The sequence below is a fragment of the Ammodytes marinus genome, assembly GCF_949987685.1.
Source record: "Ammodytes marinus genome assembly, chromosome: 5".
NCBI lineage: Eukaryota > Metazoa > Chordata > Actinopteri > Uranoscopiformes > Ammodytidae > Ammodytes > Ammodytes marinus.
The window spans coordinates 15,170,226-15,197,824 of NC_137234.1; the positions used below are offsets into that span (position 1 = coordinate 15,170,226).

Sequence of the window (27,599 nt, forward strand, 5' to 3'; positions counted from 1 at the left end):
AAGAGGATCAAGACAAATGTAACAAGAGCCATTACTGCCTCTAAGGGAGATGCTACTGTTTTCAAATGTCATGTCTGACAAGGGACCTCAGTCTTCATTTCATTATTCATATTGGCTGAGCTATTGTAAATAATACTCAGGAGGAGACCCAGGAGAGGTGCTTGTTTGCTGCATGTGTGGTGTGTTTGTATCTGTGTGTGAGCATTCGGATTCAAGCGTAAAAATAGACATCAGTGTGCACACGGCCATTGCTGCATCTAATATTCTGTAAGTACGTCTTCATGAGATCAGTTTGTATAAAGCAGACATCACCTGGCGCCGGGAAATACAGAAAGAGGGGAAATGGCAGCCGTCATGATAGGTATTATCAGAGCTCAGGAACACACATTGCTTATCTAATGCTGTGTCCATCCCGGCTATGTATGTAGCCAACAGAGGGAAATGGAGAGCGACAGAGACAGAGAGCGAGGAGGAAAGAGGCAGGGTGGGGTCTCCTCTCAGTGACACTGTCTGTGCGTGTGAAGAAGAAGAAGGGCTTTGTGCAGTCAGGTCAGCTACGCCCTTGTGACAATGCCAAAGGAGGGGGGGATGTTGGTGGTAGTGATGGTGAGTGGGTGAGTTTGACGGCAGCGGCCCATGTTGACAGGCTGTCATACCTGCTTTCAGCAGCACTATCTGATCATTCTGACACAGCTCCATGAAGCCGTCGATGCGCTTGGCGAACTCCACCACATACTGAATGGCCTCCGTTATTTTGATAGCACACAGCTGCCACATGACTTCCCGGGGCTAAGAGCAGATAGGAGAGAGTATGGGTTATATATCGGCTTAAGAAAACAATGGATGTGATTAGTACTGTATAACTGCTGTGTGGAGGCCAGAGCAGGGGCCTGTTTCAGGTAGCTGGTTTTACATACTCTGGGTTTAACCCTGCGCTCTGAGTTGGTCAACTCAGAGCGCAGGGTTGATAAGCAACTCTGGGTTTTCGGTTTCAGAACAGTGGATCAGCGTTGGGTTTATCAACTCTGAGCGTGTTCACTCTGGGTGGAGCGTGTGCATAAAAGCCATCGTCAATGGATCGCTGATAACATGATTCACCATGGAAACAGAAGAAACAAATGATTGATCCTCCCACTTCTCCACTTCTCAAAAAAGAAAAAAAGAAATCTCCGCTCCTCCCACTAGAGTTAGAAATATTAACGAATGAGCTTATGGTAGCCTATGGAGAAGAATTAACGGGATATTGTCTCATAACTCTGATCTAATCTCCTCGGCAATTCAGAAAAAAAAACAGAGCAAATAGTACAAGAGGTTAGTTCCAAAATATAAAGGAATTGTGCATTTTGTGATAAAAGCATGAAATTTGGTACACTTATAGCCAAAGGCATTCTCAAAAGATTTGGATGTGGAGCCATCATGAATTTTCAACATGGCGCCCATGGCAGCCATTTTTCAAAATGTCCGCCAGCAACAACTGTTTTCTTATGAATGATGGATTTAATATGATATTTCAGACTTATTTACCATGCATACTACTTGGTAAATGTCTTTTGGATAGTGGAACATTTTCATTGAAAATTCAAAATGGCCGCCAACTGGTTAGATATGGATGATCTCTATGTCTAATTATACATTTATCTTGATGCAGAATTTGAATTGGGAACTTTGGAATTTCTAATAATCTTCTTTCTATCTCAAAATACTCATGTTAAGCAAGGGAAACCTAGGGTCTATCACAGGGAAGACTAGTCACACTCGCCTTCACAGACACAAAGGGCTGTGCACTGTAAGTGGGATTTTTTGCACTTACACTGCCCAACACAACCCTTCTTGCATTTGCATGAGACAAGTTCATAACTTGACTGGCCTGCATCTGGTAGGCATGTCCAGAAGGGTTCATAGTCCCCCTCAGGTGACTTTGACCAGCCCCATTCGCACGGTGAAGGTAGTTCTGGTGTTGACACCAGGACTGTACCCCACACGTGCCCTCCTTGGTATACAGCTCTCTTAACATGCTCTTCTAGGGCAGCCTTGGTAGGGGGGATTGTTTGCACATTGTGCCTCTTTGCAAATAACTTCCTCCTTGCCGTATTGATTTCTGTACATGTGCTGGTTCGGTCATAGACTAAGATAACAAACCTCTCAATTGTGGCCATTACCTCCTGTGGTATGTCATCTGGGGCTGAAGACACTTTCAACAGGGCATGTGTAAGTTCTGGAAGCACAGACCATACAGCCCATGCAGTCTTTTTCCCATGGCCAACAAAGCTTGACACAGTGTCACAACCCGTCAATGCATGGAACACTGGTAGTGCACATGCTTTCTCGGGCCCGAGCCCTGCTGCAATTTCATGGGCTGCCAAATATCGAAAATTTTACCAGTACCGAAAGCCAACCAAAGCTCATCCTCTGGTTGTAGAGTCTGAGCCACTGCCACAGCCAGCACCACAACATCAGTATCAACTGTTTGAATCATAATTTTGTGGTGGCCGTTTCTTGCTGCATGGGCTACGTGCAATAACATGCGACTATCCGCTTCCTCATGCGTGCAAGGAGCAATCGATTTCCTATCTGGGAGAGGTGGCTTGCTAAGGACTTCCATGTCACTTGTGATGATAAGCTGTTTATCCTCCTGCACAAACCTGAGCAGAGCCTCCGAGAGAAAGGCAAACAACTCAGTCTTATTGCTGTCAACTCTAAGAAAGTTTTGCCAGTTCCTGGGAATGGCTGCATCACCTACCACACGTCTCTGAATTCCAGTGCCACGCTTTGCTCTCGTAGCAGCTTTCAGAGAGTCAGACAAGTAGCGGTCCCACACCAGATCAAGCCTGGACACAGTTTCAAACTTTCTGGTCAGATATGGAATGAAGATCACATGGGCATAGTCATTGAAGGTTTTTACTGAACTTGGTTTCAGCATCTGGATGATGGCTGCCCCATCTACAATGGTGCAGGTAACCTTTGGACTGTCAGAGATGCACTGTGAACTTGTTCCAGGCATGGAAGCAGATCACTCTTCACTCCCAGTCGGAGACCTCCCTCATCAGAAAGCGCTGGTGGACATGGTTGGTTCTCGTGTCGAAAGAACTCCTCTAGGTTTCCATCTCGGGTCTGGCAAGCAATGAATAACCTTGAAAAGAGCTCCATGTCCTGTTTGAGAGAGACCATTTTCTGTTTCGGTTTTGATACTCTCCTCACGGTTGAAGTACCAAACACCAGAAGCTTATTTCTTGGTATGGTGTTGTCCACTGTCTTTGTTCTCTCAACAAGGCAAATCACATAAAGCCCCGTTACCCTTGGCTCGGCTCTCCCGCGCTGGCACATCCTGTCCATTCAGGTCCGGCTATCTAACTACATCTAACTCTGTAAGCTAAGCAGATGTGGGGCTAGAATTAGATAGCATTTAGGAAACTAAACTACACTACCACTTAACTTACACCACAACTAGCACATTAAATACAGAAAAGGGCAATGGATGGGTTTCCCAAAGGAAAAAAGCATGTTCTTAGCCTACGCACGTGCTTTGTGCCCATTGTGATGCATGGGCACGTGCGTAGGCTAAGTACGTGCTTTTTTCCTTTGGGAAACCCATAAGAGGAGTGTGTTTAGCTGGCACTGAACCCCATGCTGAGTTTCACAGCAGTGGTGTCACCAGTGTGCCCTGGTTGTGCTTCAACATCCACTCTATTACTTTTTTTTAATTTTTTTTAATTGGGTAACATTTTAATTACAATAAAATAGATGATAGTGTACTTGAAATTATAGATTTAATTTCAGCAATATGGCTGCCATCTTGTTGTAGGTGACCAGTGGTCACCAAGTGTGACTATTGTGGTCACCATTTCTGAGTTAGAAGGAAGCTTCTGGCCAATTGTAAAGTTCCAAATTTGAATTCTGCACAAAGAAAAGGAAATAAAAAATAATACTGGTTTGACACCGAGATCACCCATATCAGACAGTCATAAAAGTGATGGCTGCAATCTTGAAGATGTCAGCCATCTTGAATATTTAATGACACATTTAGATTATCCAAAAGACATTTACCAAGTACTATGTATGGTAAATAAGTCTGAAACATCATATTATATCCATCATTCATAAGCGAACAGTTGTTACTGACAGCCATTTTGAAAGATGGCTGCCATGGGCGCCATTTTGAAAATTCATGGTGGCTCCATATCCAAATCTTTTGAGAATGCCTTTGGCTATAAGTGTACCAAATTTCATGCTTTTATCACAAAATGCACGATCGTTCTGGTTACCAGCTGCACTAAAACATTTTTTGTCAAGAGAATCATTTCGCTTCCGTATGAGAAGCCATAGTCTATTTTAAAAAGTTACGCATATCAGCTGTAAAGTAATAAAGCTGGCGCGGCACAGCATTGCTGCTGACAGTGTTTTATATTTGCTGTATAATATGTTGGCAAGCTATAGTCTAATAGCCTACTGTGCAGCAAACAGAACAGACTGTCGCTTCTTTTAAATGGGGAGTGAAAGACATTAACGTCAAGACACATTAGGTGACAGTTTCCATTGAAGAGCCTGATTGATTTATTACCAGATCCATTTTCCTCAAGTGATCACAGTTTACATTATTATATAATTTTTATATTCATATTAGGCTATTTAACGAGGCTCGTCTGTGACTTTAGGATCGCAGAAGTGAACTGTAACGATCGCGTGCAGCCGCAGCGTTACATGAATCCACCTGACATAAATCTGTTCAGTGACACAGACGTTAAAAAACATACAATACAAATAGGTTTATTAATCTGAATGTAGAGCATGTCACGATGTGTAAGGTGGCCGCCTATATGAACGGACCGAGGGCTGAGAACAAGGCTGATCAGATAAATGATTGGTCAAACGTAAAATCATCAGGAAATGATAAAAACATCCCGATGGAGATTTCTGTGGAGTGATTTTGCTTCAAACTGTACAGGGACGCGTGTGACAGTGACACTCTTTCTTCAGTCGGAGCTGCAGCGTAAAGTGAAAACAAACTCGGGTAGGTCTAACCACCTCCCGAGCAGGTTAGACCCACGGCGTATGTTGCCGCAGTAACTGACTCTCGGTTGCACTGAACCTGCTACCTGAAACGGAAAACCCAGAGTTTCCACCAACTCAGAGCGAACAAACTCTGGGTTGCCTCAAAACCAGCTACCTGAAACAGGCCCCAGGGCCAGTTACCTTGCTCTGGTAGCTCTCCACCTCCTCCTGTAGGAAGGCCTGCCAGGTCATCTGCTGCAGCTCCTCCCTCAGGTACTGACATGTCTCCATGTGGGACTTGGAGATGTTCTGGGCCAGGTGCTCTGCAACACAACCAAACACAGTCAATCAAAAACCTAGAAGATCACATCTGAGATCTGAATGTTACTCAGTCACAAGGCTGTGTGGAAGACCTCACTGATGAAATATGCCACAGGAAAAGAAGATTTATTTACTGAGCTTTCATCAAGGAGGAGAGGCGGATACGCGTGGGCTTTCTTTGACTGGGAAAAAGGGGCTTGTTGACATTTTCTTTTACTGCCTGCAGGAAGCTTATAACTTAAGGTTGTGGCAAAGCCAATCTAGCTACGGCACAAACGCATGCAGAGGAGGAGGGGCGCCGCATTACTCACTGAAACAAAGGTCACATTTTTTTTGGAGAGAAATATTGAGTATAAGAATTTAAATGGTTTTGAAAACACATCTGTTAAAAGGAGTTCCTGGGCACGGGGGAGCCTAAAAAAATGATTTCCCAAGACACCTGCCCTGCTGGATCCTGATTGGCCCTAATTAATGGAAACTAATTACAAAAAAGTGGCTCTTTTAATGAGTGTTGGAGATGAGTCTCCAACCTCCTGCTATTTTAAGCAACCTTTGTGTGCTTTGCCCCACGGTTGAGTTGTTCTCCCCCCTCCAACATTTTTGCTGTCTCTCTCCTCTTGCCCCCCTCGCTCTGTCTCTCTCTCTCTCTCTCTCCTTGCTCCTTACCTAGCTCGGCCATGGACACAGTGGGGGAGGTTTCTCCGTTGGTGAAGGAGCAGTAAGGGAAGAAGCCAGAGCCGGGGGCAAAGTCGCAGATGGGCTCGGGCTTGATGCCGTTGATGTCCAGGCCTGACTGGTCAGGAGACGGCTGGATGTCCAGGTAGAAGCTGCTGACCGCCGAGTCTGGTTTGCTGCCATCAGGGGTGTGGCCGTCCATGTAGCCGCTGAGGTCGTCATGGAGCTCTGTCAGCCCATTGGCTGAGAGGCCGTAGCTGGGTGTGAGTGGCTCCGCCTCCCCGGGCTGTTGCTGGAGGTCACGCTGCTGCTGCTGCTGTAGCCGGTGCTTCTGGACCTCAGCGTACAGGCTGTCTCGCTGCTTCTTTGACATGCGTCCAAACTTCACCGCTGTGATTAGCAAGGAACAGAAAAAACATGTGTTAGACTCGAATGCAACATCAAATTAAACTAAATTGCTTATGTAGGTTTGATGTTTGTAGCACTGTCCTAGAGGCACATCTCTGGATAAAGTTGAATAAGTTACCAGAAATGTGTGATTATATCTTCTCCTACTTATCTGAAAGCGGATAGATGTCCATTTATGAAATGATACTATTGAAATTTTCCACTATTATTCAGAAATTTGGTACATTTTATTGTTGAGTATCATGTTACTCTTTAATAATCCTGCAAGTGGTTTGGGTATATTTAATAGCAATACTTTTATAGAATCAAGTAGTAATTAAAAAAAATATATAATATGTAAAAAAGTCCAGACCTGTTTCAAGATACTGTCACTTATTTCCAGAGAATGCCAGAGACATGTTAAAGCCATTACAGATAGACCTGCTTATAGCATTATACTTCACTAGCCTGATGTGCAGTAAAGCACTGTACTGAACAGTGATATACTTATTTAAAAGATAACCCTGACCACAAAAAGCGAATCCCCACATGTCAGGGGAAGGAATCAATAATGACAGAGATTATTATCAAAATGAACAGCTTCACAAGTACAGAGGCAGAAGTGGGGAGTTACTTAAAGCTTACCAGCCACACTCATACATGAGACAGGCTAAGTTGCTGCCTCCTGTTTTAAGGTTTCCAGACTAAACAATGATGCTGGGAATGAGACTCCTTGGCCAGAGTTCTGTGGGTCTGGCAGTATGTCAGCCAATGTCACTTTGTTTGAGTGTGTGTGTGTGTCTATGTGTGTGTGTGTGTGTGTGTGTGTGTGTGTGTGTGTGTGTGTGTGTGTGTGTGTGTGTGTGCGTGTGTTTGTCTTCGCTCAGTGAAAAGCGAGTGCAGTGACACAAAGGAGAGTGCGGGCAGATGGGCTCTGGTGTGTGTCTGTGTGGGTTTCGAGTGAAGGCAAGAGTCACCTTCGTCTGTCCTGAGCGCATGTGTGTGTGTGCGCGCGCGTGCACGTGTGTGTGTGTGTGTGTGTGTGTGTGTGCGCATTTGAGAGTGTGTGGCTATGCAAAATCACTCATAGGCGCTAATGTATTTTGTGTTCATTCACATTCATGAATATGTATGAATGTGTAAAACTCAATTCAAGCAAAGTAGTTTGTATAAAGATTGTCCCCTCTTCTGTGCGTGTATGTTCAGGTTTCCACTTGTCTGTGTGAATTCCTGTGTGTGTGTGTGTTTTAGAAAAAACAAACAAAAAAAGAACAACAACAAACTGCTCTGTCTACTAGATTTGCTCTGTTCTGACATAATCTCCTCATCTGAGACCAGCCCCAGTCTGGACCAGTCTAGCACAGCATGAGCCCGCTCCAGCACATATCCCCACCTGTGTGCTCCCATTACTGCATCTCAGCTGCAGTGCCCGCTAATGACAACCTCTAACAACCCTCCTATTTCATCACACCTAGTTTTCTATCACGGCAACACATTAGTCCCACCGACAAGGCACTCACCTGCTTCTGCCAGACAATGAAATGTAGAGAGAGTGACGTCTTAGCATGTGTTCATGTCACAATGTTGCTTTGAGAATAATGGTAGTCATTATATATGTGTGACATACGTGTTCTCTGTCTCTACACAGAGATTCAATATACAGGGCCTAGGCATATAACAATAATGATATGCAGAAAGTAAGAAGTTGTTAATGGCGACTGAAAATAAGCTAGAAGTTAAGGCTGTTGCAACAGAGTTATGCTGATTTGCTCTTTCAGGTCGTATTCCTCAGGCTCATTTTTATGGATTTTCTCTGAACTATGAAGTTCAACTGCATTGAGGGTATACTGTAAATGTGATTGAAATTACTCTGACTTTGGTGTTATTGTGTGATTCTTTTTGTGTGAAGCTTTTAAATAGCTTTTAATGAATAGTAAGTCCTAAATATACACTATCAAATAACTTATCAAAACAAAAATTCATAATTTTGATCCCTTTGATAGCCTCGTTGCCTTCATGGGGAGCTCATAGTCCAAAACAGCATTCTATTCTATTCCCCGGAAGCACTGATCCAAAGGGACTTCAGTTATGAGCAGATTCTTGCCCAAACAGGGGCCTGAACCTGGGCACCTACCATCTCGTGACATGCCCACTGCCAGGCACTTCTGCAGCCGGCAGTGCTGGCAGCGGTTGCGGCTGGTGCGGTCGATCAGGCAGTTCTTCTGACGGGGGCAGGAGTAGGCTGCATTGCTCTGCTGACTCCTCCTGAAGAAGCCCTGCACAGGGGGAAAAAAGGGCAATGGAAACACCACGGGTTATTGGATGAACCACCCCCTTATGGATCAACTCATGTCTATATAGTGGTGTTATTGAAATGTATAGAGAATGTTCCGGTACAGGATATAAAAACTCCATAAAAGCAGACTCTATGACTCAAAACAAATAACCATACAACAACAATAAAAAAGAAATACAATTTATTGAAATGACAATTTTGTTGACCAGAGTTTAGTTAATTGAAGGAGCCGGCACTACATCCTCTGGAAGTGCTTCTAGTGCTGAGAAAATGAATTACCGATAGTGACTGATGTTATTCCTAGTGCTGGTATATTTTTGATTTTTCTGCTTTTAAACAGATTAGATAATCATAACACCACTGCGATGGTATTTTCCCTGGCTGTTTCGCTGTAATATCTGGCATTCAGAGAGCGCTGTATTCCATCCGGCTTGTACAGCAGGAGGAGGGTGGTGTGTTTGGGTAGGACCGATAACAACGGATGGTATTTTTCTTCAGTGGGGTTATTAGTGTTGATTAACGCCGCACTGGCATGTGCGGTGCTAAAGGAATTGGGACTGCACACCGACTGGATTCCTCATCCTTTGACTTAATGAATTGATTCCAGCACATCATTAACATGCCCCACTCTACCGCTCCATACACATATGTCTTAATTAGCTGCTCATTGGCTGTTTAATTACAAGAAAACAGCTGACAGCTGCCAAGTTGCTTTATAATGGAAGCCATTATGGAAACAGGCTATAACTGCCAGTGACAAGCAGCACTCTTTAATAATGCTATGATTTATGGTCCAAACTTTTGTGCTCGCACATATCATTAAAGGCCTCTCTGCCTCGGACTAATTAGCAATCATTAAAGATAGATTTCAGCAGTTTATTCTTTAGTGTTTTGTTCCTCCCAGCTCCTCTGTAAGGGAGAGGAGAACGGGAAGAACGGCTGAAAGGAGCCTCTCTCTCAGTCTCTCTCTCTCTCTCTCTCTCTCTCTTTCTCTCCTTAACACACACACACACACACACACACACACACACACACACACACACACACACACACACACACACACACACACACACACACACACACACACACACACACACACACACACACACACACACACACACACACACACACACACACACACACACACACACACACAAGCAAACAGCAAAAGGTGCAGGCTGGCTGAGGAATGCTAATGATGTGCCTGGTGACAAGCACAGGGACAAGAATACACTCTAAAGCACAACATTCCCCTCACTGTGAATGGCTGGTGCATTTGAAACAGTACAAAAGGCGGCTTCAATGGAAGCAACACTGTAGCAAACAGCCAACAATCTGCTATAATTCAAAGCGCTCTCCTTTTGATCATTTCATTTCAAGAAGAGAGCAGGCTGCAGCAGAGGCAAAAAGAAGAAGAAAAAAAGAAGTGAAAAGACATGTCCCTGGGAGGGAAGAGGCAGAGCAAGGCGGAGGATTGACTTTGTCCTCCTAATTGTGGTTTTCTGTGATGTCCTCTGTGGTGCTTGACCACTTCAATGATCATGTTCTTTGTGTGTTTACAATCCGCAGTCCCTTCTACAAATCACCGTAACACTTCAGCAACCGCCTTCAAATGTTTGTCGCAGTGAGCAACTTTCTTTATTCATCCCTCGTTTTTCTTCCTGTCCTCCCATTCTCAGCTCTCCTGTCCATCATACCCCCCCTCCCCCCCACACACACACACACTACACTACATCCCACGACACAGACCACAGACAGGTTCGGTGTCTCGATGCTTACCTTGCAGCCTTCACATGTTATCACGCCGTAATGGATGCCTGATGATTTGTCTCCACAGATCTTGCAGGGAATTATTTCGATTTGAGCTGCAGAGAAGAGAAAGGGAAACAAAATAAATAAATAAATAAATAAATCTACATTTTGCTGTCACACAAGTCACCGTACAACACCCTCACCATGGATCCATGTTGGTACATGAAAGAGCACTGTGCTTCTAAAAACATCTCATCCGGAGGTTTTTGAATCCTCACTTCTTCCACAGAGCATTAGCTGAATATTTACACAGCAGTGAGGCTGTGTTTGTGTGTGTGTGTGCGTGTGTGTGTGTGTGTGTGTGTGTGTGTGTGTGTGTGTGTGTGTGTGTGTGTGTGTGTGTGTGTGTGTGTGTGTGTGTGTGTGCGTATGAAGTGGAGGAGGCCATTTTAAGTCCTCACAAGGAACTAATGTAAGCGTGGTGTCAATTTGTATCCCAAACACAATTTACATGAGGAAAAAATCCAGCTATACCCACACAAACCTTATTAACACACAACAGCAGTTCAAATACAACCCGTATGCAATGACTATAGGCTAATTTCGCTGCACGAGGACACATATTCAATATTGGGAAAAACGTGACTTCAAGAAGCCTCTTAATCTACCAAACTATATATAAAAAAAAAAACAGGAGTTAATCCACTGCGGCCGCAAAGACTTAACACATGTCCAATGAATGCTGGATGGAGCCGTGGCATTGACTGTGTGTGTGTGTGTGGACTGTACATAATACGCTATGGAAAAGGGTTCAATGGGGGGGTTCTGCTTTTACTGTTGTGCTTTTTGACAGGCCTGTGATTCAGCCACCATAGAGGACAAAGGCGCAGAGAGAGGAAAAGGACGGGGTCTCATCCATCGTGGGAGGAGCAGCAGACCACAGGGCAACACAACGGAGCAGACAGAACACACAGACATCAGAGACGCACAACTCCCCAGCTCGTCCCTCTGCTGCTCTCAGCTTCAGGACTGCTGCAGCCACTGATGCTACAGTACATCCCTCTCTCTCTCTCTCTCTCTCTCCACCTACCCCTCTCTGTCTCTCTCTCCAGAGATCCCAATCTCACAGCCCTCCTCCTCAATCTCCAACATCTCTGTCCCCACCGTCCCAATAGTGCACTGCAGCGCCAGACACACACTCCGCTATCTGATCTAAATCGAGGAAAGATCACCGCGGGATATTTTCTCACGATGTAATGATTTTTTCTCGCAAAGCAGACGTGCAGCCAACCAACCAACCAACCAACCAATCCAATCCGGAGACACGTGGAAGCTATTGCAACACACAAGTCTTTGCCAATTAGGGGAGGAATATTATGATTTTTTTTTTGCCTTAATAGGATGCAATAAAAATTATGATAATTAGAAGAAAAAAAAGTGGTGGTGGTGGTGGTACTATTCACTATGTCAAAGTGTTACATCAGCCTCTTCCCCTGTAGCCAGGCCTCGCTTCTCTCACTATAAAGCCTCATGTCTCCTCCCGAAATCTAGAAGCTTCAAATATCCCCTTGTACACCTTAACAAGCAACCTCTTTAAACTAGTTTGATCACATCAAAAGTACTTTTGCTTGGGTTCAATCCACAGATCCCTGCCCATTTTAATCATGGGCCTAGGAGCTTGTAATGTGTCATGTGGATAATGTCCTTGTCCCTGAGGCATGCCCGGGAGAGGCCCTTAACACAGAGCCTCTAATCCACTAACCCCGGAGCCACACTCTATTCATTCAGGAAATCTAATGTCTGTTCTCCTCGGCGCTGCTGGAGTCAACAAGACCGGCCATGTTTACATGGAATTAGCCTACATTTGAGTCAAAATGAACAAAAGGGAGTGGTAGAACGTGCACAATTAATTCTCCTCCAGACAACACCTCCCGCGATTTGTGATTCTCACATACAATAGAGGGCACTGCACCTCGTCGGGCCGGATTAGAGTGAAATCCAGGCAGGAGGCAGGCTTTGACGACCTAACTGAGAGGGTTAATTTATAATTAATCTTTCCCTTACTGTGCACAGTTATTTCGGTTAGGTCTGTCTCTGTATGAGTGCACTCCATTGTTTGTTTTTGTGTTCTCCCTGCATGAGCATTAGCAGTGCAGTGTGTTTCGACTCCTTTAGCATTTTCAGCCTCATTACTTACATAATTTGTTCTGACATGCACTCACAACAACTGAAGCGTGCTGTAATTATGACTAGCAGTGGTTATGGTGGACCAAAAGGCTGTAGTGACAGGCCCCAGCCATTGGGTGGCAGTGCAGAGCTGTGGCTATATGGTTTACCTTGCAACGGTTTAAGCCAAGCTTCCACCCACCCCATGCAGCCCACAGGCTTTTGGCTCTGAGCTCCAGCCTCTGATAGCTCCAGGCTTAGGCTGCTGCTAGCTTCCCCACCCCCACAGCATGGCTGTGAGATGCCTTCATCTCTCCTGAAGAAGCGGAGCTGGCTGGGCGCTCGTTCAGGCCTGACAGAGGCTGTGCCACATCAGGTGAAAGCAGTGGGAGTAGAGACGCGGGGGATGCCAGGCCGGGCAGGGCACACACACATATACACAAACCCGCCTCACAAAGCCCTATATCTGCAGCAGGAAAGCCCTGAGTGCACACAGCCTCACCAGCTAACACCCTCTCTCACTCCACCAATGCACAGACCGCTGGATGCTCAGTGCACTCAACAGTAAAAAGGGTTTGTCTCTGGATCGACTAGGGCTCTGTACTTTCTTGTATTAGAAAAGACCTCAGTCTGAACCTGAACATATAGGTATTTCCACACAGGGATAAGCCGCTTTCAAATAGATGTGTGTGTGTGTGTGTGTGGGGGGGGGGGGGGGGGGGTCAAAAGCGAACAATGACACAATGGAGATGAAATACACCATGAAGTCACCTACACCATCAAGTCAATATTTGTATATCTGTATGCAACTTGTCCTCTTGAGTGACTGGCCCCTAAGCCACACCACTCACAGACACTGAGGATGATTTAAACTGAATTCACACAGGGGGAGTCAGTCAAACAAAAAAAGGCCCGCGCTTTATAAGCACTCCCAATCTGGCAGTCAATATCTATTGACATGAGCCGCGGTGTTAACTGCCTCTTGGTGTGAAACAGGCAGCTGCTGGCTCGCTTGAGCTTGACCGGTGCAGTGCCACTGATCCCATTCACTGCGCCTGCCTGCCTGCCTGCCTGCCTGCCTGCCTGCGTGCCTCCCTGCCAACCAGCCCTGCCTGCTCTGTTTACGACATCAAAGCCAGGCACAGTCAGACGGCTAAAGCCCATCCCAGCAGCATGCCGCTCCTAACAGCAGGGCGAGATGGCCCTATGCGCGCAGGCCACTTCAAAGACACCTGCCCAGAGACGCCAAGATTATGTGTGAATAAAACTGCAGCACAATCGCACCACGAGGGCCCTGGACCGCGGCTCAAGACTGATTTCCGGTGTGCAGCAGCAGCAGCAGCATTGTAGCCTGGCGTGGGGGTCTTGGACTAAGGCAGAGAGAGAGGGAGAGAGGAGACAGTCAAGCCAAATGTTAGAGCTTGTTCTTTGTCTGTCCGTTGGTTGGGCAGTTCAAGGACACTGATTCACCACCACAGTCGCCGGCCCTTTGAGGGGGGATGACGTGTCACTCAGAGCACATGTACAATAGGGCAGCGTGGCCTCTGCATGTTCACCCAGTGCCCTTCACCGTCTTCTCTCTCCACAGCCCCCGAGATTAGCACACTCACTGCTAAAGCAACGGTGCATTATCAAAGACATGGAAACTGACAGTCAAATGTGGAAGACCCAGAACACTTTGCCAAATACACACCAACAGCTTGCAAGGGGTCCTGTCATGGTTTATTCTAATATAGGACTAAGCATCGCAGAACACATCCTCCTTGTGCACTGCAAATGTAGTACTGCCCCTCTAAAAAATATAAAGTGTCCTTTGTAAGACATAAACAAATTACACGCTGAGAATTATATTTAGTAAATATTTAGAAATAGTGATACTATGTAATGTGAATTCTTAATAAAAAACGTTTAGAATGCACTAAAGATAACCTTCTATTTGTGTCTGTCTGTCTTTAGTTGAATATATGTGTGTCAGATAAAAACCAACTAGTCGGGGCACTGCGGTGTCGTTGTGGATAGAGCGTTTACCATGTTGGCTCAGGCCTAGTTGCAGTGGTGGTGGGTTCAAATCTGACCCGTGGACCTTAACTGCATGTCATTCACCCCTCTCTCTCTGTCTCCCCATTCAACTCTGTACTATCGAATAAAGCTTGAAAAAAGCCAAAAAATAATCTTACAAAAAAAAATATTGTTTCAGTAATGTATTTACATACTTGTTTCCATAGTTAAAATTTTCCTTATGGGCTGTAAACACAGAACATAATGTAAAACCAAAACTCCTACAGGCTTGTGCAAACTCACACGTCAAAATCTCCAGGCTGTGAACCCTTGGACTACTGACATCATTTTGGATTAAGATTATCCCTTACTTTACAGGCCCATGCCCGGGCCACCTTCATAACGCTGAGAGCTCAACCCATTACTCGATTGGACCATTAAATCATTTTCTCATGGCCTGATGAATCACGATAGAGGTGCACAATAAACAAGGTCTGGAATAGAGGCTCCAATACTCTTCTGTGTGTGCAGATTATTTTCCTTTCATTGGCTCCTTCACAATGCGCATTAATCCGAAAGAAAGCAAATGAATCAGTCGGAGGGAAAAAATCACATTTGCTTGGCTCTGCGCACTGTGATTTGTGAGTGACAATATGTGTGTGTGTGTGTGTGTGTGTGTGTGTGTGTGTGTGTGTGTGTGTGTGTCGGCAGTGTTGTGTTGACAGCTGTCAATGACGGCGTGACGCAAGCCAGTGGGCTCATGTCAGAGATTATGTAAGGAACTGGACAGAGCACAGCATTATGAACAGACTCACAATTCTGCTTCTATCAGACAAAACTGTGTGTTCATAGTGCAGTCTCCTCCTATTATAGTTTGCAGGCGAACCCAAAACACAAAAGCTTATAAAAAAGGAATCACGTGCCTCTTCTCGGGACTGTTGAACAAAAGCAGATTTCTCTTGAAAAAAACAACAACAAAAAAACTAAAACAGAACATTTAGCACATGGTCAACATGCAAACCCCAGAGGGCACAGAAGTGGCCTTGCAAATGTGCACAAAGCATTGTTCCTCCATCATTATATGTGCCTCTCTTCATTTGGCACACATATACTTCCCATTAGCTGTCTGTTGATACACAGAGACTCTTTTAAGCGGATACCCACGACAAGTCAGATCTATAGCAAGTCAGACGACAGCCTAACAAGAGCTGGAATCAGAATTCTGCCTCTAATTCTGCTTGCCATGGCTCAGCTGTCATGTGAAGTCGCACAAAACACAATACTTTTTTATTCCCCATTTAAATGCAGCAGCACAAGAAAGGTTATTTGAATGTCAGCGGCAAAGGACAGTCGTGGAAGGGAACACAGGCGGTGAATGGTATAAATGTGTTATTTGTTTTGGGGATCGGAGGCTGCAGGCATATTTCCATAGAGCTGTTCCTAATGGCATTTGCCTGTTTGTAGCATAAAGGAGGAGGCACATGGTACTAACTCTAGACTATATGAAAAAAATAATCACCTGCAGACCAAAACTCTATATCATCACTAGCTCTCCCCGTTCCACCTACAAACACGCTGAAGTCATACAAAAAAAAAGATTCTGACCAGAGAGATTAGTGCAGGGAAAGACATAATTGACACATTTTGATGTCTCTATGCTATGATGTTTCGTGCTAATTCCCCTCCAATCATTTAGCTGCCTAAGCTGTGATCCCCCTTCACTAGAGACCGGCTATATTTGAAGAGATATTTTCCAGTTTTCAAAAGATGGGCTCTTTTTAAGCCCTCTCCCTATTATTCCTTCACAGCAGTGCAGTGACTTTGCTAAAGCTCAGGTCTGGACCATTGCCCTGGGCTGCTTTTAGGGATGAACCGTACATCTCTGTGTTTGTTTGTGTGTGAGGCCTATTAATATTTCAGCACTGCCCAAACTCCAGATGCCTGTACAACACAGCGGTGCTTCTCTCTTCATGTCTCTCCCTGTATTTACTTGACTGTTTTTTTTTTTATTGAAGTGCATTCTGACACCCTTCTATGAAGAGGGGGGAGCAGGAGATGGGAAGATGTATTCCCAAACCTGCAGTGCAAGACATCTCTCTCTCTCCGTGTGTCTCTCTTTCTCCACCGGCGTAACAGTAATTTGGGCACTAATTTATGTGTTGTTGTGGCAAAGATTGACGAGCTTCCTGACTGAGAGTCTGCACGCCTGCACTCTGGGGGGAAACAACAAAAGCGCCGGGTTTTACAGAGCAGACGAGCACCATGAAGGGTAGCATGTGTGCGGCGCCGTGCTCCCCTCCCTCGTCTGCCCCACCTGAGCTCAAATCTCTCTCTCTCCCCCTATCGCTCCTTACCTCCCTCTATCTTCCCCACTCCACCTATCCCCCCCCCCTACTCGTCTGTGACTGCGGTGACAAGTGAAGGTGTGCCCGGGTGCTGGGGAACCGGAGGGCACGCCCCCTGTGTGAGTGCGCGTGTGCGGGCGTATGAACATGTGTGCTGCTGCCGGGAGGGAGAAAGGCTCACACTGTTTACTCTGATGGCAAAATGCAATCTGTAGACAGCACTCGCTTATGCATTCCTCCACCAGCTCCTAGTTAGTCACAGTGAGCCATGAGAGCTGAATAAAACAATCTGTGTTGCAAATATTGACATGCTTTGTCTAACTGTTTGGATCATTTAGGTTTGGGCCATTCAAAGATCCCACAAAAAGTGAGGCATCCTCTTTGAATGATGACATGCATCATTGAATGGAAATAGAAGTTTTTACGTTGCATGTCTGCGTCAAAGCTGCACACATTGCTTTTTCTTTACTCATGCATTGTGCAGCGAGCCAGGGATGCACCAAAACCCCCAAAATCACTGAGGCCGAAATCACACATGAACGACTGATTGACGGGCACAGGAGCTGCTGTTTGAATACCATGATTTAGCTGAGGAACATGGGACGCTACCCAACCTTTAGTCTGACCACTTGAAGTTAGCGGGTAATGGTTAAAGCCCTGATTGTTGTACAGTGCCTGAGCTAAGCACCTCTCTGCCCCCCCGTGCCACCACCACCACCCCCATCTCCCTGCAGGGGAGGCAGCCTGCTCGGCTCCTCAAGAAAAACACAGGAATATATAAATAATGAATCCTTCAAAACATTCACCGCAATTACACGCAGAAACCTTTACATAACAACAAAGAGCCTTGTTCCATTGCACCGGGGAATTTGCTACTGCCACACTGTCCAACTTCCTTCCTGCTATAATTGCTGTATTAGTATGCATTTTTCTGTAAGACAACCAGGGTTCTGCTTGAATAGGATCCTTCTAATGCAAAGAAATCAAAAACTTACATCCATACAACTTCCTGCATGGTTGGTATTTTTTGCCAAAGGGTTTACAGAGTATTGTGCTTTTTAGACATCTGCAAAGTGCATATTTTGGGTTCGTTTGGCGGCAGTAGTCGAGGAGGGAGGCCTGAGGTCCAGTCTCCTGCCGCTGCTCAGGGTCAGTGGGTCAGAGGCACGCAGCCAGAACACACATGGCGAGCAGGCTGAATAGTTCAGCTGACAGTAATTGTCCCTCTGTGGTCTCCTTAGGAAAACATGTTTCCAGACAACGCAGACTGGCTGCACGGGCCAGATAGTAATCATGATCTTGATTTTGCTCCATTGGAAGAGAGGAGCTCAGCATAAGCCTGCAGTCATGGTGCGAGTCAGTGTTTCCATTGCAGCTGACATCAGCTCTGCGCGGGGACTACGCAGCACATGTGTTAATGGATCAAGTGATGAGCTTTTGTTCCAAAACATTGGAAATCACTTTTTAGGAGAAAAAAAAACAAAGCAAATACATCATGACAGCAATTTCATTATGCAATATCTCCATATAAAGAAAATAGGCAAGCTCTACATTATGTAACAATTATCCTTAATTTTAATGTTTCTTTGTACAGTATTAGAAATACTAATTTCACATAAGAACAGCAATATTTCACCACACTGACCATTTTTTTAAAATTGCGCTGGTTTTGTGACGGTGTTCAAATGTGCCAGCTCCTGGTGTTGTGTACTGACTGAGGTAGTGGAAAAAACTACAACAACTGCTTCTTGAAGAGCCAAGATGAAATAATATGGTCTCACCGTTTGATGACAATGTCCTTAAAGGACTGTGAAAGTGAATCTTTTAATAAAACCACAAAAGTCCCCAAAAACCGAGCGAGTCTGTCGAGCTTTAATGAAATACAAACAGTATATTGATTGTCTACGAGTTTCATGAACGCTCCCCACAGCTCAACAGTGTTTTTACCGCCGCGCTGATGAGCACTTTTTACAGCACCTCCTGCCATTCTGCTTGAAGGTCTTAGTCTTTTTTTCACTAGCTGAAAAAGAGCAGGCAAGGACAGGGAAGATGAATGACATCGATGGCTAGCCGATACTTCCAGGGACGTGTGATTGAGACAAATGAGCCTTGTTACTTTAGCTGGGATACTGAATCCTGCTGCTCAAAGATCCAGAGCTTGATAGAGCTGAAATTAGAGGCACCCAACCTTTCCACAGATCACCGGTGTCATGGGGCCTCGACAAGAAGAACTTTTCTCAAAAATGCCTGCTTCACTGGGCTTTGCTCTTTCTGTTTTTTTACCAGGACCACTTTTGTTTTCCTACACAAAACGCACTCCGCGCCCCAGCTTGACTGTCAAAGATTTTTCGAGCCCCTCTCTTCAAGGTGCAGAGAGCAAATTAAAGTGAGACCGAGCCATTTTTCTAATCCATATAGGGTGCCCTTGACTATTAGTGTGTTAATAGGTGACTGTGAATACTTCCCATCATGCATCCTTAATGCATCCTTAATGCTACTAAACGTTCAAAATTATTTAACTTGAATACTCACGACCATGTTAAATATTTACTTGGGATGAAATTTCAAGGCCTTTGAAAATCAATCTGTTTATATGATTTTGCTTCTACAAGTAGACCGAGGCGATGAGTTGCAATGGCTTATTTAAGGGTCGGTAATGCATTGTTCCTTTACCAGAAACCATTCCTGTAATATACAATATACAATTTCTGTATTCACTGTGAAGGAGAAGTCAAGGAACTCCACTGTCGTCCTGCCTCTCCTCTCGTAGCAGACCGTGTGAAAGGCATGGCTAGACGACAGGGGTGCAACAGGGAGTGTGTGTACTGCCACACAGAGTTCACAGACTGCTTACAGCATGTGAGGCACATATCCCCCCCTGCACTGCTGTTTTCACAGTCCTACAAACACTGGCCTGGTTTTGTTTAACATGGCAGGATTAAGCAGCCATGCGCAAAGCATGCTTTCCTCCTTGCACGCCTTCACTTACAGAGGAAGGCCTGAGCGCCCGCTGCTACCTCTCGGTGAACCGGCTTCCCTGACTGCCGGTGAATGCACCGTGGTGCTCTAATCCCGGGCAAATAAACAAGTGCCAAGATTAATGATTGCATAAACACATCCCAAAAGCCCTGGAATAACAATCAGCTCTTCAACCTTCTCTGGTGCCATACAAAGGCTCTCAAGAGTCAGCTGACAGCCAGTATATCCCTCGTCTCCCTTCCTGCTGCCTCACAACAGCCAGGAATTGTCTGCTCTTTGTTGCTTCATTAACGACAGGAAGCTGTCAATATTTTCCGAATGAAAGTGGCTATTTGAGAGTGAGAGGGAACCTGTTGGCCAGAGCAGGACATATGGTCCTCCACAGTTCTTCAGTTCTTCACTTCATCCTTGTCTTTGCCGATCAAGGCCACTACACAGCACGTCTAGCCCTCTGAGCCTGACATAAGGTAATGAAGACAGCATGGCCGGAAGAAATGGGAGATCTCAGTGCACTTCTGATGAGTTGGTTCAACCTGTTCCTCATTAAAAGTTTCAGAAGAGAAGAGCATCCCTGACTTGTTGTAAAAAAAGACAGTCATGTACATCTAGGAAGACATTAGCAGGTGTGTGTAAAACAATAAATCACGACAACAGAACAAAAAAAGGCCATTAAAATGACATTAGGAGCATGGACTGCCCTCTTATCCCTGGTCTGCGACTATAAGGCGAGCTGCTCTGCTCTGTCGAGGGGCGATGCTAGTGGAGACATGGAGAGATGGAGAGTGACAATGAGAGAGAGAGAGAGAGAGAGAGAGAGAGAGAGAGAGAGAGAGAGAGAGAGAGAGAGAGAGAAAAGCATAGAGACAGTGCCTTCCACTGGTCCAGGGCAGGGGAGCGTGGGACATTGAGATGAAGTGGGAGGCCCCTCTCCAGGAGGTTGCTCCTCAGCATGAAGGCAGAGGCAACACCCCGTCTAATGAGGGGTGAAGTGGAGCCCCCTGTGGGACCCCCTCAGGCACATTCATTAGGAGATGAAAAAGCGTTTCCCCGCGGCGGAGCAAGTGCCCGCCTTGGCTCGGACATGTTTAATTTAGGGCCGTATGAAAACACAAGGCCACACCGGCCCAGGCTGCTGTTATTGGTCAGGGGAATCAACAACCCAAAAAGGTCACTTGTGAACTTGACTAAATGACTGTGTGCAGAATTGAATTATGTTTTTTTGTTGTTGCTTTTTTTGTTTCTTGGAAGGAGTTTGACACCACTTCCATTAAGCATTACAACATTCAGATTATTAAAGGTCAAGTGCACTGATACTTTTCAACCATGGGTTAAAAGTCTCTTGTAGACAGGCTATTATAGAGAAAATATGCGGCTTATCACAAGTTTCATTCCCTTCAATGCATTGCATTTTGTTGCATCTTAACGGCTCCAGGCAAAAATAATAGATTCATTTAGCCAGTGGTGGTTTGTGGAAGGGAACCAAGGATTATGGAAATGCAGCGCGGAACGCTGTGAGCAAAATACAGTAAAAAGAGAAATTGCTGCAGTAAGAGACACAGGAAGAATATCTGAGATGTTAATTTATATGATTGCACAAATCTGCATTCACAAATGCATCTTGAAAATCTCATACCGCACAAGGTACGCTGTGTATGAAGACAATAGAAGCGACAGTGCCTCTTTGCTTTTCCACCGTATGAAGAAGGGGCATTACAGGGTATCAGTCTTTGGTGATTCAAATACATGTCCGCCTATCATCGCCCGCTTATCCTTGTTCCTGATGAATCCTCACATTTATTAAGGCTGTCTTCTCGCCTTGTTAGATATGTATAACCAATCTCCTGTAATTAGCAATTGCTAACCTTTGGGGTGCTAATCCCCCATGAATTGTGGATTTGTACATCAAAGCCCACACTCTCCCATATAGCTTAGTGCTTGAAATTACACTCGATTCGAAACCTGCAATTATTTGTATAGCATGGATGCAAACAGTCTCCTCTTTTATGTCTCGGAGAATCCCGTGGGTTTGCAGTAAAGAACCCTTAATCCACTCCAGTGGAATCCAAATATAGAGTTAACACTAGCTCCCTAAAATTTAGATTCGCAGCCAAGTGCCTACTGCGCACGTTAAGTGGAGAAAGCCTCTCTCTCTCTCTCGCTCTCTCTATTTTATTTTTTGTTGCATAGTGAAGATTAGATTTCTTTAGTGGCTTAGAGATGCATCACATAAGAAGCGAGGGGGACTGCCCAGGGGTATAACACGATGATGCTTCAACAACAGAGCATGGCTGCGCTTGCAGTGGTGATCCTGTCCTTTTCACAAGCAATAATTGAAAGTTAATTAAATAATCAATGGTCTTGCCCCTTTGTTTAATGTTATCACGTGTGCCGGGCTCAGTCAACAGGGTGAATGCTCTGCTCTTAACAGTCAGCTGCAATTTGTACGTCTCTCCCATCCAAGGCCAGGCTAAATCCATTGTGCAAGGAGGGAGAGATTATAGAGGGGAAAACAACTGAGAGAGATAGCTTCCCACACAAACAGACAGACACACACACACACACACACAGAAAAAAACTTGATGCTCTCGTAGGGAGGAGGCCTGAAGCATTTTTTTTTCTTTAATGAGAGACACGAGTCTCACATGTGTCAGCGATGCACAGCATGGGAACAATAGGGTGGGCTTTAATTCCATCAATCTACTGCATTTATCCTTGTATCACATCAATACCTGTCAGTTAAGCTGGATGAGATAAATCATTTCAAGCAGACTGAGACAGGGCCACACTGAGCTTGGTAAATATGCAGACTTAAAAACTCATCGTAAAACTCGGGGGGTGAACGCGGTTACACACACACACACAGTCGCTGACAAATTTAGAGCTCGGGTCTTAGGCAAGGAAATACAAGAGATTAACTTGTGAGACAACATGACACAAAGATCATCCTTCCTGCACTTACTCTGGTAAGTGATTATACAGCTATGAATTAACAATGATGTTGTTAGGTATTTAGAGGAAAAGCTACACCTTGGCTGTCACCTAAGCCTCCCATGGAAATCTCTTTACTTACCTTACTTTAACAAGGATCCCACTGTTAAACTTATTTTACCACCGTAAATGGCAAACCGACACCCCACCTTCCGACACCTTATGTGAAATGCATGCATTAGTGGGCAGGGTGCTATTGAATGTCACGGAAAAAAAACTTGACTGTGACCAGCAGAAGATAGATTCATATAGCTCATCCTTGTGTGTTTATACATTCTGTATACACGCTTGTAGAGGATGTGTTATGTGCGATGCAGAGAACATAACAGGCTTGAAAAAAAAGTCCTCCCCACGTATGTGCAATAACATCAGATTTATCGTCGGATAAAATGGTAACATATAAAACACGAGGATTGGCTTTGAGCGATAGCAATAACACTTCTAGCGACCAAATGATGATTTATGTACTTTGGCTTGAGTCTGCACGGGACAGTAATGTACTGTATGTGTCTATGGTAGCTCGGCTTTTTCACTGTGGCATAGGAGCGACTAGAATACATTTGGTGTAAAATTGCTTCATCTGTTTACAATTCCATTTGGAGTTTATGAGAAAGACAGGCAAACACAGCCTGATATATTGCCCCCGTGTCACGGCGTGGCAGGAGCATCCACACAAAGATTCATCTCTCACTTAGAAGCCAAATGATACGTCTAATTCGCTGCGAGCACAGTTATTTTTAACCTCTCCAGCTGTCAGATAATGGAGCTTGACTGTCAGCCCTGGTGTGTGTGAGTGTGTTAAAAGGTTGCAAACTCTTTTTCAATTTACCATTCCCATTAGTTCACCTGATTGACATTGCCTTTTGTCTTTTTTTATTGGAAATGGGGCTTTATTGAGTTGACTGAATTAAGATGGAGGCTTCCAACAGCAATCCAAAGTTAGGTTTTCATATCAATAACGATGATGCCTTGAAAACATCTCAGGAATCACACGGATGTCAAGGTTGTTGTTGTGCTTATTAATTGGACAATGTGCTGTCTTCCTATCACTTCTCCGAATGATTGAGTCCATTGCGCAGCATGCTACAGTACCATCATGTACAAATCTGCTTCAAAGCCGACCCTGTACAATTGCTCCTATTCCGTAATCTCTCCACATTTAGGAAAGTGAGTCACAGGGTTCAAAAAAGAGGTGTTTAATCAAGGCAGCTTTTATTTCATTTAGGCTGTCCTGTCTGACAAAAGAGAAAAATCTTACTCTATTCTACAATGGCCCTTTTTTTTGCCACTAACACTGTTGAACAAATGCAACGGGCCAGTTACATAAGACCATTGGAAACGGCTCTTAATCAATGAGCTTGCAGCGGACTGCAGGCGGGCGGTTCGGCCGATGTGATTTAGATGGACACTAATGGATTCCTCAGCCTCTTTTAATCATACATAGGAGTAAATCATGTACCTTAATTGTTAAGGGACATTTAACATTTCTAAGAGACAGCACTGGTTAGACTGCGCAAATTTGATAAACTCAAACATGATGTCCTTATGCTCGGAAGGATCCAAATAACATGACAAAGAGCTGGAAGTGGCACAGGGACATGGGCAGAATACAACGCGTCACGACAGTCTAGTTCTACAGATTTTACATTTAACACACCCTCTATTTTGAGCGTTTTCACTATTGTATGGAAAAAGAAATAAACAACCAATACAATTTTCAGTTTGTAACTGTCAACACATGGCAAGAAGGAAAACCATTGTTTGTGTCACACAGCAATCTCATTTTTTTCCGACTGTAAACATTGCTCCAGTGAATGACTACATTTCCACTGTCCCAATAACCAGCTGACCGCTAATGTTTTGCTAACCCCAGCTTAACGGTGTGTTATGTAAGAGGAGTGAGGGGGACGACAGGGACTGAGCTCTGTTCAGATTTGACAAGCAGGCCGGCAGAGGAAGTTGCCTTTCTGTTTTATTTTTTTATTGTTTACTTACAAAAAAAGGTGTAACATGCTCTCAATGGGCAATGTTACTTCATAATGACCGGGTCTGATTTAACAGCTCTAAGGTAACCCGAGATACAAACCTCGCTTATGGCACAAGCCCAGCTGCTCTCATCAGCCCTCTGCTTACATGACCAGAACTGAGCTCAAGTGAACTGTTATAGCATAGTTCCTGACCTCAGTGTTCCCATATAATCTGCAGTTGTTGTTTTTGAATTGAAATCTCCTTTACTAGGTGTTGTATCACAGCTTTGAACTGCTACACCATTAGAGAAAAAACATTATGTTGTTCAGCAAAAAAAAAAGAGTTAAGGATTTGACTAGACATACTGTAGAATTAGCAAAATATGTGGTCTTAAAACTTCACATCACTTCATTTAGTAGTTAAAATAAAGAAGAATTTAAATAAAAAAAATATATGCCATTCATGTGGAGCCTTGTTATTCTGAGACATACATTAAAAAAATCATGTACTGCACTTGAAAGTTTAATGTGTTCCAAAGTAAAAGAGGATCATATTTTTCCTTCAAAAGATGCATGCTTATCAAACAGATTTTTTTTTTGTTGCAAATAGGCTGATGCAGTACAATGCTGTTCTTGCTCAAAAAAGCTGCTGAAAAAGCCTTTATGTATTCTAACCAAGCACTCACATTTCATGGTGTAGCAAGTGAGCAGCCACCGTATTGTTAATATTCTTCCATATTGGCAGTGTCTCCTGCCTGACTTCATAGGCAGCGAGGCTTCATACACAGGTGCCAGCAGCAGTGCTCTTTAAGGGTTACATAAGTGGCAGCTAATGGTGCCCGGTCAGTATTTGGGATCTAATCCTCTGAGGCAACATGATCCACCACAACAACTTTCTACATGTTGCCCAGGCCCGGCAGGAAAAACAACACTCCTTATGAATTGAAACAAATCCCATACAGTGGCGACTAGCAGAAGGAAATATTTTTCTCTGTTCCTTCTTGACACACTAGATCCATTTCTCTGCCTGTTCAGTTGGCATGAACATCGCCCCGTTACAAAAGAACACAAGGCTTGGGGAATTTTCTAGAAAACCCGTTGCAATTCTCCTCCACGCTAGTTAAATTACAGAAGAGGTCACAGCAGGGGACCTCGGAACACAGCTAGCAATCAACTTCAGCAATTCTCCCGGTGTGTTCGTCAACATTGCTGCCTGGCGTAATTGGCATAATTGTCAGGTTTGGAGCCCGGAACAAACTGGGCGTTCCCTTGGCGAGCGTGGGCCGTGTCATTAAAGGGACATGTTTCTGGAGGCGCTCCCGGCGACACACAACACGCAAGCATGTTGGAGCGACAGCTCGCCTGATAAAATGGCTGCCTCTTATCTCTACTATGCATATGAAAGGCTTATGCCTTCTCCATGACAGATTCTACGCCTTATAGCCACGGGATTTGCCCAGATACACCAGAACTGAAGCTGGGAGAAAAACAATGTATCACATGTATAGCCTCATCTTAACACAGTCAACTGATGTTTGTGTGTATGTGTGTGTTTTCTTGTGTGTATGTACACACATATCTGTGCTCACTAAAGTCAAATACACAGTGAACATGAACACACCAAACCGATTCAATGCTAGTGTGCTGTATAACAACATGTGCGCGTTTCCCTCTTGCTCAGTAATTCCCAGTTTATTGGCACCACATTGAATTTGGCAATCCTGGAGCAAGCTTCAATTATCTTGATAATTTGTAGTGAATACTTGATATAATAATGATATAGTATCTATAATTACCATGATGAGGAAGGGTAGAGAGCCCTGAAAAATAATCGTTTGTATCATCACTGCTGGGTGGCAGTCATTATTAATCTGACAGCACTCATAAAGAGCTTTGTTTGTTTTCTCTGATTGCTCTTTTACCACCAAAATAAACAACTTGGCTCCTTTGAGTTACAGCGGTATAATTTGTTGGAACAGCAAAGGCATTTATCTATAAATTTATTTTCAATTTGAGGTAAGCTGCAGTCATGAAAGCTAAATCACTACCAGGGAGAAGATTATTCTAATTACTAACCAGCTGTCGCACATGCTGCATGAGCACAGGATGTGTCAGAACACAGAGCAACCAGTAATCAGTTTCACAGAATCATTTCAGCACACATTAAAACATCTCACACTAAATGTTAAACATGAAATTGTCTTCATTTGTATGGTAATGTTGTGAACTTAAAGAAGCATATGCCCTAAAACGCCGTGACCAAATTTAGAAACACACATTTTATGGTCAATTTGTGATGCGATCTTAAACGCTGAGTGTTTACTTGCATCTGAAATAAGCCTGATGGTGTTTTAATTTCCTCTCAGATTATTCTGAAGGATATTTTGACCAGCTGACAGCATACTGTAGGAATGTAACTTGTACACTTGGACTAGTGTGGATCATGTTTATTTAAAAAGGCAAAGGGGAAAAGTGAGTTCAAAGGTATACTGAGATTCAGCCACACAGTAAACTCTCGCAAGGCAGTAGTAGAGGAATTTTCTCATGTCTTTTCTGAGCTTTATCTGAATTATACCATAATACTAGCATGGCTTGGTCCCTGGGGTTTTCTTTGCCATTTGCACTGCTAGCGCTGCAATCCCCCTGACAGGCCTGTTTACGACTGCTCTGCTATCAGAGGGCTGAGCAAAGCCAGGGACGAGCCTTCATTAGAGATTAAAGTGACCGTCACAAAGT

General features: G+C 44.4%; 1 protein-coding gene across 2 annotated transcripts in view; it reads right to left on the reverse strand.

The window, feature by feature from the left end:
• roraa (RAR-related orphan receptor A, paralog a) overlaps positions 1 to 27,599 on the reverse strand; it is a 175,811-nt gene that overhangs the window by 6,080 nt on the left and 142,132 nt on the right. For both annotated transcript variants that reach the window (XM_080027254.1, XM_080027253.1), the window contains 5 exons: positions 10,448 to 10,533; positions 8,507 to 8,648; positions 5,977 to 6,375; positions 5,191 to 5,312; positions 657 to 789 (listed from right to left, as the gene is read on the reverse strand). In XM_080027254.1, the coding sequence (XP_079883380.1) occupies positions 657 to 789; positions 5,191 to 5,312; positions 5,977 to 6,375; positions 8,507 to 8,648; positions 10,448 to 10,533 (882 nt within the window). The remainder of the gene's footprint in view (positions 1 to 656; positions 790 to 5,190; positions 5,313 to 5,976; positions 6,376 to 8,506; positions 8,649 to 10,447; positions 10,534 to 27,599) is intronic.